The 20,543-nt window shown below is 39.4% G+C and overlaps 1 protein-coding gene across 1 annotated transcript; it reads right to left on the reverse strand.

Annotated features, from left to right (window-relative positions):
• Positions 1 to 376: 376 nt before the first annotated feature.
• Positions 377 to 20,530, reverse strand: prkar2aa (protein kinase, cAMP-dependent, regulatory, type II, alpha A). The gene is made up of 10 exons (XM_084087477.1): positions 17,546 to 20,530; positions 6,258 to 6,293; positions 5,367 to 5,503; positions 4,404 to 4,510; positions 3,203 to 3,356; positions 2,899 to 3,000; positions 2,666 to 2,740; positions 2,100 to 2,165; positions 1,650 to 1,788; positions 377 to 1,548 (listed from the first exon to the last, which is right to left on the reverse strand). Exons 1-10 carry the CDS (start codon positions 17,799 to 17,801, stop codon positions 1,424 to 1,426), a joined length of 1,197 nt encoding a protein of 398 aa, XP_083943603.1. The 5' UTR covers positions 17,802 to 20,530; the 3' UTR covers positions 377 to 1,423.
• Positions 20,531 to 20,543: the final 13 nt, after the last annotated feature.

Genomic DNA, 20,543 nt, shown 5'->3' on the forward strand with positions numbered 1-20,543 from the left:
GGCATTCACTTCAAGCCTTCATTTCGTGATGAGTGAATTTTGCTAAGAAAAGAGCAGGAAAACGCCAGCAAGTGTCTCTTGAGAAGAGTGTTTTAATCTCTCACAGTAGGACGCAACCAGACTGTTTCAAGTCACAAGTAAACCTGTGAGAAACTAGAGACAAAATGGCTCAGTTGCTCAATAGAACCCATTAGAAAGTTTAAAACAATAAAGTAACAATTTAATATTTACTCTGAGGTAATTGTAGGGAAAAGTAAATGATAATCAATAAAGGCACATTTCCATCAACTCATTTAATGTAGCCCATGTAAGGTATTGTTTTTCAGAAAAACCCTTCCCATGAAAAAAAAAAATCCCCAAATGAAAGTAGACACCCTGATTTATCGAAAGTTTATTAAAAGTACAATCTGTAAATGCTGAAACTAGCCAACCCTCAAAGGTGATAAACTAACAATAGCCAGCTAACGCCCTAAAGAAAAAATAACACTCCATTCCAAAACACTTGTATGGTGTCTCCAATCAAAAGATTACAAACAAAACTGATTCCTGATATTTAAATGGCACTGTTCCTGTAATTACAGACCACATCGTCCAACAAACACACACACACACGCACACACAACCATTCGCAACATAAGAGTCCCAGCAGGTTACCAAAATGTCTGCTTTATTTATTTTTCAGGACGATTCATTCAGAAAGACTAAAGGGAAAAAATTCGCACTAGATTCGGCCTCGCATCCTCCAATTAGGGGGCGGTGTAACAGCGAGTCAACCCTTCAACAAAAATATGTAATAATAATAATAATAATAGTAATACATTAATCAATACAATGTGGAGTTTAAGTAAGGAGAACGAGTCACTGTGGATACCACCAGCAAAAAACTTTTATGCACCAACAGCAGGGAAGGAAACAGGTCATATTTAAACAAGTTTATCAAAGCTTTGCATTGTCATAAAATGCTCTAAAACGTTCAATTTTTGCGCTTTTTTGCATTTTTTTATTGAAAGATATTAACTTTTTTCTCGTTTAAACATAGATTCTTTTATCTGGTCTCTTTTTCTTTTTTTCTTTGTTGTGACTGCAAGCGACCATGAGAAAGGATGGGTCCTTGGCTGGGAATTTTTGGTGAAAGTGAATGTGTGTGTGTGTGCGCATATGTCCTCTCCAGGCTGTGGTTAGTTCAGGGTCACAGCAGTTGAGCTGGTAATGCTTTTATTTCGTACTGAACAGCTGACGCAATAACAGGCGTGTGTGTGTTTGTGAGGTATGATTTGAAAGTGTGAGCGTGTTTGATGGAGTATGTGTGTGTGCACATAAAAAGGAATGTGTGCCTACAAAATGTTTTGGGAGTGTATAACCTATGTGTTGTGTTGTATAGTGTGTGTGTGTGTGTGTGTGTGTAAGGCACGGCCAGTCTGTCTCAGTCCCTCAGGTCCACGCTGGATCCAAACAGAGCCACCAGCTGCTCCTCATAATGGGCGATATTCCTCTTCATGATCTCCTTGCAGGATCCCAGCAAGCGCTCGAAGGCTTGTACATCAATCACTGAAATACATAAACATCAGTCATGTGATGTTGTATGAGCACTTGGCACACATTTTACTTCAATACATAAATACAAGTCGGATGCCCACAGAGACACTTACCCAAGCATTTGACGTCCCCTACAGCATAGGCTGAGGCAGCACGTGGTTTATTAGTGACGAGAGCGAGTTCTCCGAAATACTGCCCTCTACTGCAGCGAGCGATCTCGACCTCGGTGTTATCCTGTCTGTCTGCTTTCGTCTGGGAGACACAGAAACACACAGAAAGAGCCATTTAAAAATTAAATGTTTTTACATTGCTACAAATCACCAAGTAGAACTGCAAAAATTATTGGTTAGCCAAACAAATAGTCCCGCCCCAAACCTAAGCCATTGGTTAAGCAGAAGTCTCCAGCTAGTCAGACTCAGCATGCTTAAAATTTTAGGGGAATCAATTTAACAAATAAACATAACAATAACAATAACATAACCTTAACATTAAAAAATGAAAATTTTACAATATAACAATGAAAGAGAGGGAATGAAAGAGAGGGAAAAAAATAAAGAACTCACTTTACTCTTCATCATAATCTTCACGTCTCCAGACTCCACAATGTAAAAGCAATCAGCTTTATCACCCTGGTAATAGAGCAGTCCACAATAATAATAATGATTAATGATACAATAGCATAAGTCAGAGTCCTGATCTTTAGTTCTGCTCCATTATTACAGTGCTATAACTACACTTGATGTGTGTGTGTGTGTGTGTGTTTTAAATATAGTCCATTTAGCAGTTTAGAGCTCGGCGATAGTTTAAATATGGCGATGATATGAACAATCATTCAAATGAGATTTGATATGTAGTATAGATCGCTTTATGTGAGTTTACTGTATGGCGTTAAATTGGAGTTATTAAGATACAGATGTCCTGGCAACCGATGGAGGTTATAACAGTAATGAACATTTGACCACCAGAATTTTGAATCTTTTGTATTACATTTAAAACCTAACAAACTTCTTTTAATGAACTGTTTTGCTTGAAAGTTTTTTAAAAAAAAGCTAATTATTGTAAAGACTGTTGTTGTCCAATGATACTTATACACTTATGTCCTACTTTTTGGGGCAACTGCAAAGCTCACCTGCATAATGATCCTCTCTCCATCATGAAATGATTTCACACCCAGCACATCAACAATCTTCATCCTCTCAGATAACTATGAAACGTGGGGTAAGATGGGGTAAGTATTCATCATTTCATTACCGGTCTAAGAATGCAACAATGTTCTTCTCTTCCTCCTAAAGTTTTTCTTCACAGAACCACTAAACAACACGTTTGTCAACAGAATAAATGTTTTTACAATCATTTTCTCACCTCCAGTGATTTGAGCAGTGGAACAGACTCTATGAAGATTTCATACACCCTTCTCTTCTTTGCATTATTCTTCACTACGAGTCTACGGAAAGTCGCCCGATCCTGAAACAGACATACCGTTCAGCTGAAAACTCTGTTGTATTAGGATCTGGATTCATGCTTCTGTCACACTTATTGTCATTTCATAATTGCTATGAAAGCACTGTGAAAGTGAAGCAGCAGTCATTCAGTGTTCCGACCACAAGGCGGTGCTGTTATAGAGCACTTTGTCAACAGGGTACGGCATGCTCTCTCACACACTCACCAGTCCCCAGAGGGCTCCATCCTCTGTAGCAATGATGGTTGCAGCACGTGGAGTGTTGTACATGAGGGCCAGTTCTCCGAAACTGCCCTTATTATTATACTGACCCACACAACAGCCCACACCATCCTTCTTTACCACAATATCATACACGCCCCTACAAATACACAAAAACATACATTCAGTTAGTGCTGTGTGGTAATTATATAGTTGCTACACTTCATTCAAATATTCTGACCTTTAGGTATTGACATTCAAAATGAGGAACATTACTATGGTTTGAGATAAACAATGAATAGGCATTAACATAAAGAGTTTTTAACCTCTCAGTTCCTTTATCAAATCACAAATTGGACATTACATTTAGCTTTTCGTTTAAACATGTAATGTGCTGTGCATACAGTAGGCAATGCAAGTACATTTTTAGAAATTAACAGTAACAAAGTATCCAGTAGCAGTAGATGCATTTGTAGGTTTACTTTTTTATATTTGCTTATTATTAGAAAAATATCCACTTTTTACACAAAATGCTGGAAGTAAAATGTCAGATTTTTAAAAATCTGACTGGGAAAACAACTGATAGATTAATCAAAGATTAAAATAAGTGTTTGATTTGTTACCCAAAATCAGGATATATGTAAAACGTTGCACAGGAATACCATACACAAACTGGCAGCACACATAAACCTGTTTATTAAAGTGCCCCATTAAGCTATTTTAAAGGTTCCAGATTTAGTTTTGGAGGTCTCCTACAATAGGTTTACATGCATCTAAGGTCAATTTCAACTTTAATTCTTTCATAATATACATTGCACATCATCTCATTTCTCAAAGGGCCTAAAAACAGTTTATTCGAAGATTCAGGGGGCTTTCACACTGGGCACGTTTGCTGCGGTCCGAGTCCGAGCACGATTGTTCTCGGTGTATGAGCGCGGATCAAAGTAGACATTCACGGGCAGCCAATGATGATCAAAGGCTGGCATAATGCAAATTTGTTACATTGTTAGGTAGATATGTAACCGGAAGTAAAACTGGAATTGTTGACGACTCGTTTCGGCAGGTCAGAATCAATTCTTTCTTTTAGGAGACTCAATTTATCGTGCACTTTGATCTTTGAAACTTTGCAGACCTATTACATTCAAAAACAGCTATACTACACACTATATGAAAGGTAATATTCAAAAAAACACTTTAAAATACACACCTCTCGATTACATAAAAGTTATCCCCATCATCTCCCTGATCAATGACGTGATCTTGTGGCTTCACAAGAACCTCAAACATGGCGTCCAGCACCTCTGAAAACTGCTCCTGTACCAGAGAGAGACAGTGTCTGATGAAGGAAATGTGTTTGTGTGCTCTGAATCATATAGTACAGATTTATGTAAAACTACATATTTAAAAAAAATATATATAAATATAGGCAAGTTTCTTATGGTTCACACAACAGCTAGACAGAGTGCAACAGAATGGAATAAAGCGTGAGGGTCCAGACATGTTTCAACTATTTTTTTATCTCGACATGCCATCTTGAAACCTCAACACTCATGGTGCACAATTCTGAACAAAGAAGGGGGGGACAAAAGAGTGATACACAGTTCTATACCAAAAGATACCCACATGCAAGTGAACATAGTCTACCGTTTAAGTGCAGAATGAATGCAAGAAAAAATAATTTGACAGACATTAAAAAAGGTGAAAAATATCTAGAAATTATCTCATAAAACTATAATGGTAATTTTGAAGAGGTGAATTTAAAGACGTAACTTTTTGAAGCAGGTTTTACCATGTTGACCGTGACTTTTAGCATAAATCCTCTCTGCTAAGTTGTGTCTTTTAATTCACTGCCGTGAAACTACCACAGTTAAAAATATTATATTTATATAAAATTAAAACAGTATACATCACGTTTATGTGTGCACCAAACAGGGAAAAACTATGTGTTATATGACATCAGCAGAAAATGAAGAGTGCTAATCAGTTCAAGTAACAGTATGTTAATAATTTCCTCCAACAATGAACCGACTGGCTGATTAAGGCACGTGTGATCAGTCGCACATGCAAACCAAACCTGACTGACTGGCCTGCACACACAACCTGGATGACGTCTGTATACAGTTTAATAGCCCTCATATCTCTGTGTGTGTGTGTGTGTGTGTGTGTGTACCTGATCTAGAGCCTTGAACAGCAGAATGTCCTTGCAGGCCTCCTGTAATCTACAACGCTGCTCGTCTGTTTTTGGATGAACAACTCTCGGCTCAGAGTCTTCCTCATCATCATCAGGGTTAAATGCCTCCGCACACACTATGAAAACAAATGACTATTTAATTACTTAGAAGTCTTCACCAAAGCCACATGCATGTGAAGCAAAAAAAAAAAGAAAAGAAAAAAAACAAGTTGTAATAAAAACAGCATGATGTTTCCAATTTTAAGTTATTTTGAATTGTAATAATATTTGACAATATAACTGCTTTTACTGTATTTTTTTATCAAATAAATGCAGCCTTGGTGAACATAATGTCTTTCAAAAACAATTAAAAAAAAAATCTTACTGACCCCAAACGTATCATAGAAACAACTTACATTTATTTGTTACAAACAAACAAATGAATAAACTAAATATTTAGTTCTCTTAACAATTGGCAAGATTTTTATTTTGTATGGCAAACTTTTTGTAAAATATTGTATTTTCTCTCAGATTTTCCACAGGCCACATAGGCAGTTTAAAACCTCTACACTAGAAGTGTTTAATTTACAGAGATGACAGAATGGACAATGCTTAACTTCACACTTATGAAAAAATATATATATTCTCCATGCATTAAACGTGTCTTTACAGGTAGCATATCTAGATTCCTTCATATGATGATGTGTAAAAGTGGATTTTTTTACTGGAGCACATTTGAAAGGGGCAGAATGAGTGGGCATACTGGCCACGTACAGTAATTACAATAAAACAAACACAAAGGGAAATGACGGAAAGGCAGAGCACTTATCTGACACTCACACACACACTTTAAACCACATGATTAGTGCAATGACGTCAAACAGAACTCACCCGACACTCTTCGGTTAAATCTGCTGGGGGGAGGAGCTGTGGAGAGAAAGACAGAGAGAGTTAATGACTGTACAAATTCCCCTATGCTCGCTGAGAACTGCAGACTCTCAGACAATGTTCACGATCAAATTTAGTCTCCAAATTTCACATGTGCCCTTCAGTAACTGTGTGGGCATGTTAAATATTCAGTAAGGTCAGAAAAAGGCCTGTCCTACAGGCTGTACCAGTTTCAGGAGATTGCAATTATGTGTGTACGATCACAGCTGAGTGCACTAGCACGACTCTCAGGAGCCCTGCAGGTCTGCACACCCTCCTCCTCCTTTCTCATGGCACTGTTACAATCCATCACTCCATTAACTCTTTGGTGTAAAACTAGCAATGAGCTTTCTCTCACATCTCTCCCTTATTAGTGAACTACCGTCTTAAGACGTTCTGTTCATAACCTATAGCTCTGTAACAAACACGTAGATTTTCACAAACCTAAATGTATGATCATGTTTAAAACACATTCTTACAGTAATTAACCTGCAACAGCGAATTGTGGGCATTCACACATAAGCATTCAGATTTACACCTCTTTGCAAATTACTTAACACTGTGTGTGGCTGGCAATGCCCAGATAAGGCGGCTTAATACACAGACTTGTTGTGAGAGCACTCAAAGAAATGAGTGCATGCATGAGCGCATGAAGTATAGTGAGATGGGGTGCTTCAACCTCACGTGTAGGGGATATCAAGTGGACAAAGTTGCCATGACAACAAAATACAAGGAAGACTATAACTATCCCCCCAAAATACACACCCACTCACTCTCTCTTGACAACCAGAGAGAGAGAGAGAGAGAGAGAGAGAGAGAGAAAGAGAAAGAGAAAGAGAGAGAGAGAGAGAGAGAGAGAGAGAGAGAGAGAGAGAGAGAATTTTGAAAAAACCTTTATTCACAATAATTCACACAACTATTACAACAGAAGGGAAAAAAACTAATCAACACATCTTAAACCAACACACAATAACAGATACCATCAAGCCTCACAAAAGAGGGGGACATTACAAAGAAAAAACTAACTCATCTTCAGAAATAACACACAATGCTCCATTACAACACCAAATCTTCTCAAAATTAGAGAGAGAGAGAGAGAGAGAGAGAGAGAGAGAGAGAGAGAGAGAGAGAGAGAGAGAGAGAGAGAGAGAGAGAGAGAGAGAGAGAGAGAGAGAGAGAGAGAGAGAGAGAGAGAGAGAGAGAGATAGAGAGAGAGAGAGAGAGAGAGTGAGAGAGAGAGAGAGTGAGAGAGAGAGAGAGAGAGAGAGAGAGAGAGAGAGAGGAAATACAGAATGACACTGGAAGGAAGAAAAGGGAAAGAATATGGGTGTGACTGTGAGGGCAATCTTTAATGGATAATTTACAACGTTTACTGAAAATCTTTCCCACCACATTGTTCTCAGATTTCATTTGCATTTTTGCAGTATGGCTTCAGAGGAGATGGAATATAGCAGCACACAAGATACAAGTCTAATACTATAGCATGAGTATCATAGTACTTATATCACTGTCCACTTTTCTTGTAGGAATTGTTTTTTAAAGTAAAGCCATTTTTTTCCAAGTAAATCCTTTCTTTTATTCAGCTAGAATGCATTAAATTGATCAAAACTGATAGCAAAGACAATTATAAATGATTTTTTATTCATTTATGACTTTCTATTCATCAAAGAATCAGAAAAATGCATCACAATTTCCACAAAAACATTAAGGAGCACAACTGTTTTCAACATTGAAAATAGTAAGAAATGTTTCTTAAGCCGCAAATCAGAATATTAGAATGATTTCTGAAGGATCCTGTGACACTGATGAAAATGCAGCTTTCCATCACGGGAATACAAATTATTTTAAAATATAATATAAAAGAATAATGTTATTATTTAAATAAAATAGCAAGCGCTTTTCGCTATGGAAAACGCAAATTTTGCCAATTTAGCATTGCCAATTTATTATCCATTCCGTTTTCAAGATTAACTTTTGATCAAATAAATTGCCTTGGTGAGCATAAGAGACTATATACACATATCATCTAGATATAGGGAATTTAATATTTTCCATGATTTAAAAAAATAAATGAAAAAAATCTATGGAAAAACTTCTATTTCTATAGGACTTTTTCATCCACTTTCAATCTGACTGCTTAAAAAAAGAAGTCAGCAAGCCATATGATTGGAGGTATAACATATTACACAATTATGTATAAATCTGCCAATTTTTTATATTTTAGGATAAGTATGAGCAATAGTAACTACAAACAAGAGAAACCCGATATTTGTCCTGTCTGTCTTCTTATCTCCCTCCATGTCATTCTAGATATCTTCATGCACAGTCTTATCACTCTCTCTCTGGCTAATATTTGCCAGCAATGAATGAGAGAGAGAGAGAGAGAGAGAGAGAGACTAGTAATTTGAAAAGTAAACAGAATATGTGTGTGTGATCTCTGTGATGGCACAGCGAAAATCACTTATGTAAGAATCAGCACCTAAACTACAAATCAGCTTTTCTCTCTCACGCAACATGCATAAACAACCATTCCCAACTATGATAAAACACAAAACATCAAATCAATGCCATTTATTCGTAGGATGGAAAAGCTGAATTTTCAGCATCATCACTCTCTAGTCTTCAATCACATGATCCTTCAGAAATCATCCTGATATGCTGATTAAGTGCTCGAGATTTCTTAGAATAATATTATTATAATAAATAATAGTAAAAAAAATTTTTTATTTGACAATAAAAATGTAATATTTTTGAGGAAATAAACCCTTTTAAATCTGCCTATTCAGTGTATGTTGTGTAGATGTCTTTTCTCCATATTAGGATTTTTCTTGCCTAGCGCCTTCAGCACTGTGATTGGTGGTCCAGCTGTGAAATTACAGAGTGCCAAGCCATAGAGAGTCAATGAGAGACGAATTTCAAATGGCAGGAAAATTGACCAATCATATCGTCCCTTTAAATGGGTGGGGCTTGTTATTACAAGTTTATGGCACGTTCTGCCCACTTTGAGGAACACAATCAGGGGCGCTTTTCTCTATGGAAATCGGAAATTTTGCCAATTTAGCATTGCCAATTTATTATCCATGCCGTTTTCAAGATTAACTTTTAAGGGAAAGCTGGAGTTAATCTGCAAAGGAAGACTTACACCAGATCTTAATTTTGTGCAGAAAGCAAAAGCTTTTTAAAGCATTTTAACCACAGCATTGCTCCACTCACAAACAATACTAGGCAACCAGTAGTGGGAATGCCCACTAGCAACCTCACCGCCAGCCACTGGAGACATGCAGCGACAAAGTCGCTTGTAGTGTAAACGCAGCTTTACTGCTGGAATTGTTTGCTGTTATGTAAAATCTAATAGGTTATGTGACTGATTTTATTCTGGCCACCGCTTTAGTTGAGAAAAACTGTTATTTTGCAGAATAACTGGTCAGTCTGTAAATTTACTAACTTGGCGACCATGGACATTTGCTGTAATTCTGCATAAAAGTTGCATTTTTCCCAAATCACATGTTCGATAAGGTCTGTTACATACATGGCTGCTGTGCCAGTATCATTTAAATAAATGGTATAATATATGATATATATTAATGCTCTGGTCTGAGAGCTGTCACGATGCATTGGCTTACATTAAATTTAGCTGGTTTTGTGGCTAGTTGTCACCATATTCCGTGTGAAATGCATGCTGATTGTGTGATGATACAATTCTTTGTAATGATGATTTGCATTTTATTACTTTTTGTTTAATTTTGGTGATAACTCTCACGCTCACACTGATGTTTGCTTGTGGCATTTCTTGTCAAAAGGTAGGCTAGGCCAATTTTAGGATGAGTTTACTTTTTTCCCAACGAGGCAAGGGGGTGAGAGGGCCAAGGTTCAAGAGTTACGGTTCACTACTGCTATAATTTCAAATGAATCGGTCTATGGTCAACTCATAGGGCCTGTTTACACTTTATGCGTTTTAACTGATCAGATAGCTATCCATTTTGTTAAAACTTCCATTTACACTTGGCCACATAAATGTGTCTCCGCAAAATGAATATAAATCCGTTCTTCAATTCCTACTCCATATGCAAATTTAACGGAGTTCACGTCATCGAAAGAAACAGATTTAAGCTGCAATTTATCTATCATCAGCTAATTTTAAGATCAAAGACCACAAAAGGAGAGAAAGCGGCATCAGCACTGCTAAGATAATTTAGTCTCTCTCCTTTGAATGAGCTTCAGGAAGTGAACTTTGTTTCATTTGCAGCAGTTTGTGCGTCGACTTGCTGAAGAGATATTTGCTCAGCTACTCACTTGCGGCAGGCCATATCTGTGGCGATGCGTTTTGAGGTAGAGCTGTCATATCTCACGCTCACATGCTTTTACACCTTTTTGGAAGGAGTCAAATTTACATATGTGGCTTCAACAACCAGATGCATTTATACTTCTCAAGTACGCCTTTGGAATGCGTTTCAAACCACCTCCTGAAGTGGTTTGAGTGATCGGATTTAAATCCATCTCGAATAGCTATCCGATCAGAGAAAACACGTTCACAAAAGCACAAGAGAGTCTACACTATGTAACACTACCATAACACAATAAAGAACCCCACTCACACACGGAGAAAGCTGCTCAACTGATTAATAAAATCCCAAACAGCTGTACAACTCGTAAACAAGAGGAAAATACTCTCATCCCTTCCTGCTGTAAGCAATCAATCTTGATGTCTGAATCCCCCCCCTTTTCCTTTACTCTCTAAAAACTTTGTCTATCTTTCTCAGTGCTCCATTTCTCCCCTTCTCTTTCTCTCTCTTTAGCCCTTATAAGGTCGTGTGGATCTGTCTAGCACTGTGCCTGTGGCTTTAACCCCTTACTGACAGCCAGAAGATTACTTGCAGTGAGAGAGCATGAATGGCAGGATCAACAGTAGCAGATATTTACTCAAAAAACACCCATTTTATTCACTTTCTATTAACTTTACAAAAGCATATGCAAGGATTCAGTGGTGTTAAAATATCTGCAAATGTGTGTTTGTGTGCATAATATGAACATTAGAGGCGAGGTCAGCTCTGATTAGACAAGGCCATCAGTCTGCTTAATCTGCACCCTGACTGGACAAGGTCCCTGTCTGTTCTTTTAACCCGTCTCTGATTGGCTGATACAGTATTATGTGGTGCTAGCTAAAGGTCAAGGCATGTCCAATCAAAACATACACCTCGCAATTGGAGTCCTCCCATTGGTTGCACTCCTCCTGTCCCAATGACCTGCTCTCCTTGAGCCACCACCACTAATCAGACTGACCTGCAAACATCTTACAAAGGCTGAGGAGTAATCTTGTGTATTTGTGTGTGTTGTTGTCAACTAACGTGCAAAAAATGGGATCAGAACAATGTTTCCCACTCTGCTGAGTGGTTAGGAGAGAGGAAATGAACAATTATATTTAATTGGAGACTATAATAGGCAACAATGTAGATAATGTGCAGGGTTTCCACATCCTGTCTAACCTTTGGCCTTACCCACGATGTCTTGAGAGGGAACAGCTCTGTTGCACTATTGGACAGATGGTTTATGCAATAAATGTATGGCAATATGAACTCTTAAACCTAAATAACTTCATCTTAACTTGTTTTCTCCGAGTGCAGGGCTCAAAAATGCAGAAATGATAACCTGAAGTGTATGACCAGCTGCTGAGATAACTAGGGCTGTAATCTACTAGTCGATTAGTCGATTATTTGGTCGATACGTTCTGGCTCTGGCTCTATTTTTTGGCGCGTTCATTTCATCAGTATTGACGCGTTCATTTCATCAGGTGGAAAGCACTAATTGCTAATGGGGGTGTTTTCAGAGCACCCCTGTTTCCCAGGTAACAGTCTGTCTTCAGAACACCCCCCTTCTTTTGGATTAGCCCGACCCACAGGAGAAGAGAGACAGATTGAAGAAAGTAGGCTACTAGAAGGTTTGCTGAATATTATTTAATTGTGAGAGCGTTTAATTCATAGTCAGTCCTCTTCTACCATGTCAACAAAGACATCGGCAGTGTGGCAGCATTTTTTTAAAAAGTTAATAGTCTATTCATGTCTCAGCCGCGAAGCTGAGCTGCACAGAGCGGCTGAAATGATAACGTTAGTGTCTGTCAGTTATTATAATACATATGACAAAAACAATTGTTTTAATTATGTTGCATATTCCTCAAAAGTGCTTGTGATGATATCACTATTTTCGTAAATCATAGGCTCTGATATTGCGCAGGTGCACGTGATGCAACGCTGTCAGAGCCGACAGACTCGTGTGTCAGACTCATTTCAGTGCAAAATAATAAGGTCAAAAACGATTTAATATACTGCAAATAACCTACTAGTTTTTTATGTTTATTTATAATCCATTTAGGCGGACAACAAGGCTACCAAGTACTGCGCACAGTGCGCAGCTAATTAATTTAACGCTTTTTTTCCTAACATAATTTTTAGTCGATTTTTAGTCGAAAATTTCAGGACTTCAGTCGACCAAGATTTTCTTTGGTTGATTACAGCCCTAGAGATAACACTTCATAAGCTCTTACGACAACACTATAATGCAGCTTCTGAAATCAATGACCAGGGTGGGAAGAACAAACAGGGTCAGGGTAGTTAGTCACCCTCTTGCTGATAGATAGGAGGAAGTACTAAAGTCCAGATTGTTATCGGAAACCTCTAACATGAAGAATAAAAGATAGACACACCCAGGCATTCAAAACACACAAACAATACAGGAAAGACATGAAAACAATACCAAAGCATTTTCTCTGAATGACAGCCAGTAGCTGGTGTGTATTCCTAATATGTGACGGGACCTGTAGTAAAGCCAAAAACATGTAACATTTACTTTCTTCTTTCTGAGCTCTAAATAAAGAAAAAGGATTAAAACTCAAAAAAGGTCAAGTAGAAAAGCAATTACTACTCCAGTAAATTCATTTTTATTTAATTTTCCTGCACCTTAAGAAATATATAGTGCAATATTTTTGTTTCTGATAAGGAAAAGACAATTATTCATGTTACTTTTATGGTAGCCATTTTAACAAATTATTCAGGCCCTTTATTAGTTAATTCTCGACAAACTGCAAAAACATGATTTTGGCTTAGTAAAGGCCACGAAGACCTTCTCAGATACAGCACATCATGGCTGAGACAACACGCTAACTGACTGAAAAAACTACAGTTCTCTTTTTCAAGGTTTAGTTTCGTATGTCTGCAATGTGAAAAAGGATCACGCTCAATATTGAGTTTGAGATGATGCAAAAACATTATTGCAACTTGTGTCCTATTAAATGAACAACAGGCAACTTAGCAGTTAGGAGCAGCACAAACAGGTTCTTTGACACCCTGTCAGATATTGCAGGTTGTTGTGCGAGTGAGACTCTGAGTCCTTAAAACAGCAGACGGCTCTGTTCCTCTCTGATTATCTTGCTTAAAACAAAGAGTACACTATCCTCCAGACAGACAAGCTATACACTTGCACTTAGACACACACTTCTTTTATACTTCAATTCATTTCACTTTAATTTACAGTACATCTTTTCTATTAGTAACTAGGGTGCTGTTTTTGTTGTTGTTTTTTTGCTTTTCAGAGATACCAGACATAAAGTGCCTTTAACAGCCTGAGGCAAATCAGAAATGCTTTTTTGTGCATTCAGGCAAGCGGTTTTGTAGATAGGCCATGTGGTTGAAGGGATGGTGGTGTTCTAGTTTAGTGCCAAAGTCTGGCGGAAGCTGATACTGAAACAGCTGAAACTGCTTATGAAACTTTTAACTACTCTTTACCCAAAACCAATTGTGATCATGTATCTAAATTCTCACAGAAACCAACAATATACATGATAAAGTATGCAAATCTAAGAGACATCAAATCCATCCAAACTTCTGCGTGATACATTTTGCCAGTTCTGCAGGGATGTGTAGATATTTTCTTGACAGCATGACGCAAAGTAAGAAAGGTCAAGGTGGGATGGTCTTACCTATGCTTTAACTGTTCAAACATGCCCCGGCATGCTCTTGATTCCTCAGATCACTGAAGCTCTGCTGTGGAACAATACGTGTCTAACGCAGAACCCATCCCGCTATTGTGATTGGATGTGCTGACGACTATCTGAGCTAATTAACTGCTCTACCTGAATACAAACTTGTACTTTGCAGGGCTCTACAGTGCATTTGTGACCATGAAAAGATATTTAGGCGCACTTGTGCGACTGAACGATCGAAGCTAAAAACTACAACTCCCAAATGCCCTTACAAGTTCGTTACATATCAACAGTGACGTTTCACACTTTTAATGCCAGTCAACCAAACGGCGCGAAATAAGTTGAGGCTACTGTGGCGTTGAAATTGTCTTGTGTTGGGATGAATAGTATCACATTTTGTCTCAAATGAGGCAGAACAGAGTATAGCTTCGAACAAAAGGAATAAGACGTTGAACAAGAACAAGATGTTGGTGCTGTTGTTCCTTGTAAAAAGCAGAAAATATCAGTGACAGGTAACGTTAAAAAGTACAGGTTCCAAAAAGAATAGCTAGACGATTTTCCGTGGCTACAATACAAGCAAGATAAAGATGTTATGCTGTGCAAATACTGCAAAGAAGAAGCCGGTGCAGAATTAGCAGGGCCAACAATGTTTGTGTGCGGACATTCACACTTCAAGCGAGAATTGCTAGTGAAGCACGTCAATTCCCAGCGTCATTTACGCTTCAGGGACATATTCATTAACAGGCCGCAACCTAATAATCCCCCAGATGTTTTTGGCCTATGACGTACTAACAATAACTGTGAAAATCTACTCGGGTGTTTTCAAATACGTGTCAATATCTGAAACGATTCCAATACTCCTTTTCTGCAGTATCGATACACCGATATCAGCTGTACATTCTCAATCTCTCTTCTCTCCGACGGCGAATTGAAAGTTTGACACACACCTGCTTACTCTTATAAACCCGTTTCATTCGCTCTGTGGTTGAATAATGTTGGTGTTACAGGGCCTGAATTTTGTGGGGTTGTGGGTATTACAATTGCACATAATTTTACTCATTACTGCAGGTTTCGCAATCACCACAAAAGACCGCACACCACTGATCTATAGAAGAGGCGCATACATAAAGCCGCCTCTTAGGGCGCTTTCACACTTGGTTCGATTGCCTGTTCCAAACCAGAGTTCGATTGCTCCCCCCTCCCCCCGATGGACTGTGTTGTTCACACTATATTATTTGTATCCAAACCGTGGATCCAAATCAAGCTGGCAGCTGCAGCTGGCGCGTAATCGCGTTGCTTGGTAACCGCTATGAATGAAAAGGCGTCAAAATGGATAGAATTGCTCGCTTCACATTTGTTCTTTTGTTGAAGCTTTGGTTTTGTTTTCAAAGAAAAGATACAGAAACACGCTTGCGTCTGTCTGCCGCAAAAGTACTAAAATCGTTCTAGCGGGCTGTCCGCCGAAGACAATTTTTGCGGAGGTAAGCAGAAATCATCTCTCTGCTTGCAGTGCATCAATCCTGCTTTTCGTCAAGGTAAGTGTACACACACACACACGCGGTGCACCCAAGTTCGGAAGACAGCGTTCACATCATCCAAACGAACCGAACTCTGGCGTCATTCGAACCCAGGTTCGCCCTCAAACAGCTCACAAGTACCAAATTGACTTATTTTTCTTGGCTAATTGCGCTAACCCGCTAAAAATCTTTTTAATTAAATCAGAGAGTTTTCTGTTCCTCCATTAACAGCCTACGCAACTAACACTTTCAAGCCCCAGAAAGATAGTAAAGACATCATTAAGGTAAATCCATGTGACTCCAGTGGTTTAACCTCAAAGGTTTAACCTTATGAAGCGATGTGAGTGCTTTGCTTGTGCAAAAATCATAATTTACCACTTTATTTAAAAAATATTAATCTCTGTCCAACTCAACAACATCTGCTCTCAAGTCAAGAACACGCATGCCGTGACTCGTGGTGCTCCAGTGAATGCGTGTTGGTGATTAATTTAAGGTATCATAACGAAATTAGAAATTCCAGAATTGTGACAACACTATAACAACAACTTTCTTGGTAACTACAACACTTGCACTCGAAAAGCCACTCAAGCTTTTTCTTAATTTACCAACCTTTCAAATCTGACAGCTCGTCAGCTTCCCACAAAATTATGGGATATGAAACTGGCTGCACACTTCAGAATCTCGTTGGAAGCAGTGGGTCATTCTGTATTGTTTGCCTACTAAATGCACATACATACAAATTAAAAGTTGTCTCTAAAATGTCATCTAGCCTACATGCTTTAGTCCAACCAAATATGGTAAATATTCTGTCATTTTTGCATTCAATATAGCAGTGAAGTATGCATATTAGGATGTGGAAAGAGAATGATGTACCTGCTCAAAGTCAAACCACTGAAAGAGCACATAAACCTTCACACTCACTGATCTGAGATCAGATTTAACACACAGTTGGCATTGATTTTCCCATTCCGTTTTGTAAGAGGATGTGAAAAACAATTGCAGAATTAAATATCAAACGATCAGCGTAAACAAGACATAATCCACACAGACAGGTGTCTGAAACACTGCATATCATGTGGTTTGATGAAATATAATTAGGCCTAAGTGATTTAGGAATGTGTAACAAACAATCCATGCATCCATTTCCACACCTCTTCCTCACTCTTCTCAATGGTCCAGATCAATGACTTCTTTTTAAGAATGTTTTAATTCACAAATGATGACTTAAATGTCTGCCAGTGAAATCTGCCTGCTTTTGCAGCTGCTCGCTCTGCACTACATGAAAGGAAAGAGGGACTGCTTTGATGTGCGCGAGCGCACCTCTCTCCATTATGAAAAATCCGTTAGCATTCTCAATGGCCATCCCGCATCCATTCATACAAGCAATTCATACAGCACGAATGGGCTAACAACGCTAGACCGATCACACACCACAGCCGTCTCTATTCAAGAACAGAAATGCATAAATATTAATGCAAATCTATTAAGCGTGCATACTATCCCATCTTAATTTTGCATGCATTCTGGGGATGCCTTGCGCGGGCGCCACTTGTCACTCTGTCAATCAAGCGCTTGGATGAGAGCTCGAGCGAGTGCCATGGAAACAGCCTAGAAAAGGCTGTTCCTCACGTTACCCATCTCAAGGGAGATCTGACACCCTTGTTAGCCGTGCAAACACGGTATACACTAAAACATTCTCAAGCAGCGATATCTTCATCTTTTACAGGTGGCGTAATAAGCTGATTTAATAAAGAGGCACTCACGCTCAAAGTCTGAGTCATCGTCCTCGTCATCGTCCTCGCCGTTCGACTCTGTCTGCATCGGTTCGCCATCAAACATCACTCCCTTCCCCCCGGATTTGGCGGTGGCGACCCCGGACCCGTCCTGGTTCCTGGTGTCCCGCAGACGGGTGAAATACTGCACGGCAAACTCCACCAGGTCCGGCGGCCTCTGGCGCAGCACCTCTACGGTGTAGCCTTGGAGCAGCTCCGTCAGACCGACTGGAATCTCAATACTCATGGCTAAACAGTAGTAGAAGGTTTGTGCAGATATTTGAACCTGTTCTAAACGGCTCCTGAACTATGGTATAAAAATATAAATCAAGTCTTTCCCGTATCAGTGCATGCAGCGGGTTGCTGCGCAAGAAGCTCGCGAGGGACTTAGTTAATTTTGGTAGCAAAGGTCAGCTGAAACAAGCACAACACATAAGATGATTCTTCGGGGGGGTTTGTTTCCCAAGGTTGGAGTTAATCAGGCCGAGTAGTAGAAAATAAAGGCTGACAGCTCTGTTTCCTCCTGCTTTTGCTCAATAGATCTCTTGGCTAGGAATACCGTATTGTGCGTTGAACCAGTAACTATAAATTAAAATCGCTTCGCTATTGTGTCGTATGGAACAAAATAAGCGATGAATAAGAGTCAAAAAGTGCGGTTAATAAGATTAGAAGCTGATTAAACCCAGGCTGGGAGTTAGCGATGTAGCTATCGGAGTTAGCAGACGAGGCCTTGCCTTTGCACAACGCGTGATTAGTTTGTATAATTGACGTTTTGTTGTCTAATACCTTAATAACGGATATGCACGAGAGAAGAAGCCAATCGCGTGAAAGAAAAAACTCAATATGTCAATTCAGAGAGCTGTTGAAATGTTGTATGACAGCTCTGTCTGTCTATATCACCAGCGCACAGATCCGCGTCTCTCTTGTCCGTTATTTCTCCTAGGATCCACTGTTTTTGGTAGTTCTAAACACGGAAGGTGAATTAGAGGAGTGTGGGTAAGTTAACTGGCTCTACCGGGGAGGTAGCTGTGTCGTCGCCGGGGACTCGGTAAGGAGCGAGGCCGCGCCGGGGTGAGTGTGCAGGCGGCCCGGCACTGACAGGAACACCCGGTGAACCGGACAGGAGGGAGACAGATCAGGCCTTCTAGTCTTCGGAAATCGGACAAGTGTCAGCTGTCACCAGAAAGCACGAAAAGGCGCCCACGGAGACGACGACACCGGCACTCGAGCGCCTCCAAGCACGAAACTGCTATGAAAATCCTCGGTAAACTCCAACCGCTGAGAGCTGCGGATTTTCTCGTCGCCTGTCGTTGTCAGAGCCGCGGTCCGGAATGGATATGTTTCTGGACGTCGAATAAAACTAATTTCGCCATGAATGAGTTCAAATATTCTCGTTTTTTCCAGTAAGAAAGAACAGAACGTTGGTGCCTCCTGACAAGGCGCGGACACTCTCTTCTGTTCCACCGCGAGCCGCTGAGCCTCGGGGGCGCGGTCAGAGTTCGAGAGCGAGCGTCAAGTTCTGATGGACTTCGAAAATGGCCAATCGCAGAGCAGCATGAGACTGAAGCTCCACCCCTTTTGAAGCGTGTGTGAGAGATTTAGGAAGTGGGTGAAGAGGCTATAGCGGGGGGTTCAGGGCCAAATTCTCAACTCAAGCAAAGCTGAGCGCTGAGAAATATACGGAAGCACTCTCTGTAACAGAAGTGAATGAAAAAGAACAAAAGTATTGATAAAGCCAGGTGGAACTGTTTAATTTACACGAATCTTCGGACTTGAGTCTTGAGTCATGAATTATATAAATGCGTTATATATGCAACCATAAAACGTAAAATATTAATTTTTATTATCGAAAGTAAAAGCTGATTGTTTGATTTAGGCTACTTTGAAAACACAAAGCAAAGCTACAATCTAACTGTGTCGATTCATAGAAGGGCTCCATGGCAAAATAAAAAAAAATTATCTCAGACGAACAATTCAAGAGAGAAGGAGTTCCCTGCCAGTAAATATAGAGCAGTTGATCTATTCCTATTCTCGGGTCTCCTCCATTCAGGTCGCAGGTAAAGCCGTTACCATGGCCACACAGAACCTACCTTACCTTTAAATCCTCCACTTATTTTCCTCGAGGAACCCCTGCGCCCCCTGCCGGGCAAAAAATAACTCATAATAGCTCAATAGTTCTTAACGGGGTTGATCATTCTGTCATTTACTCAGTATCATAACCTGATTTTTTTCTTCAGTCACTGTGGAACACAAAAGGACATGCGACAGTATAAAAGTAAATGGTGACTGACCCTCCTTTTATCATGACTTTTAAACTCATAAGCAGATTAAGGAAAAAGACGTAGTGTTGTGTTAGGGCAGAACATAGTCCACAGAAAAGAGGAATGTTAGTCATTCACAAAAATCTACTTCTAAATCTCTTCTCCATGTTTGTTTATTCAATATTCGTCATACTTTCAGGTACTTTCAGCTGTGTTTAACACATTTGGCCATGTTTAAATAAAAATAAAAACGGGAAAAAGTCAGCAAATTCCACTTTCCTGACAGTCTAAAAGACTGACGTATAAGCACACGCCTGTTGCCTTAGAGAAACTAGGACAGATGTGCACCAAGGGGAACATGGAGTAGATGCATGACTTCAAATGACAGTGTTCTAGAACAAATCGGAGTGGTTTCTAAAAAAGATCTTTATAGTGAATTTTCACTGGAGACTATGTAAACTATTTTTTCCAGGCATAATTAGTTCTGGCACTCAAATCTGAAAGACACAGCCACAAATCTCTGGTGTATTGTATAAAAGTGGCTTTTAACAAGCTTGGGGATTTTTGGTGCCTTAGCCTGAGGGGCTTAACCATAACTCATAACTCATGACCATATGACCCAAGTCATGGCACATCTTTGTAAATCTATGATAAATTAAATGCACACATGCATGCAATCACTCCAATCAATCAGTCAATCAATCAATCAATCAATCAATCAACAAACA

Source organism: Abramis brama, assembly GCF_963993115.1.
Source record: "Abramis brama genome assembly, chromosome: 16".
In the NCBI taxonomy this organism is placed as follows: domain Eukaryota; kingdom Metazoa; phylum Chordata; class Actinopteri; order Cypriniformes; family Leuciscidae; genus Abramis; species Abramis brama.

Coding starts and splice junctions, on each gene's coding strand:
- prkar2aa (XM_084087477.1), bottom strand. CDS start 17,801: ATGAGTATTGAGATTCCAGTCGGTCTGACGGAGCTGCTCCAAGGCTAC. Junction 3,001..3,202: donor ATGGAGCCCTCTGGGGACTG/GTGAGTGTGTGA, acceptor TGTCTGTTTCAG/GATCGGGCGACTTTCCGTAG. Junction 1,789..2,099: donor AGATTATGATGAAGAGTAAA/GTGAGTTCTTTA, acceptor TGTGTCTCCCAG/ACGAAAGCAGACAGACAGGA.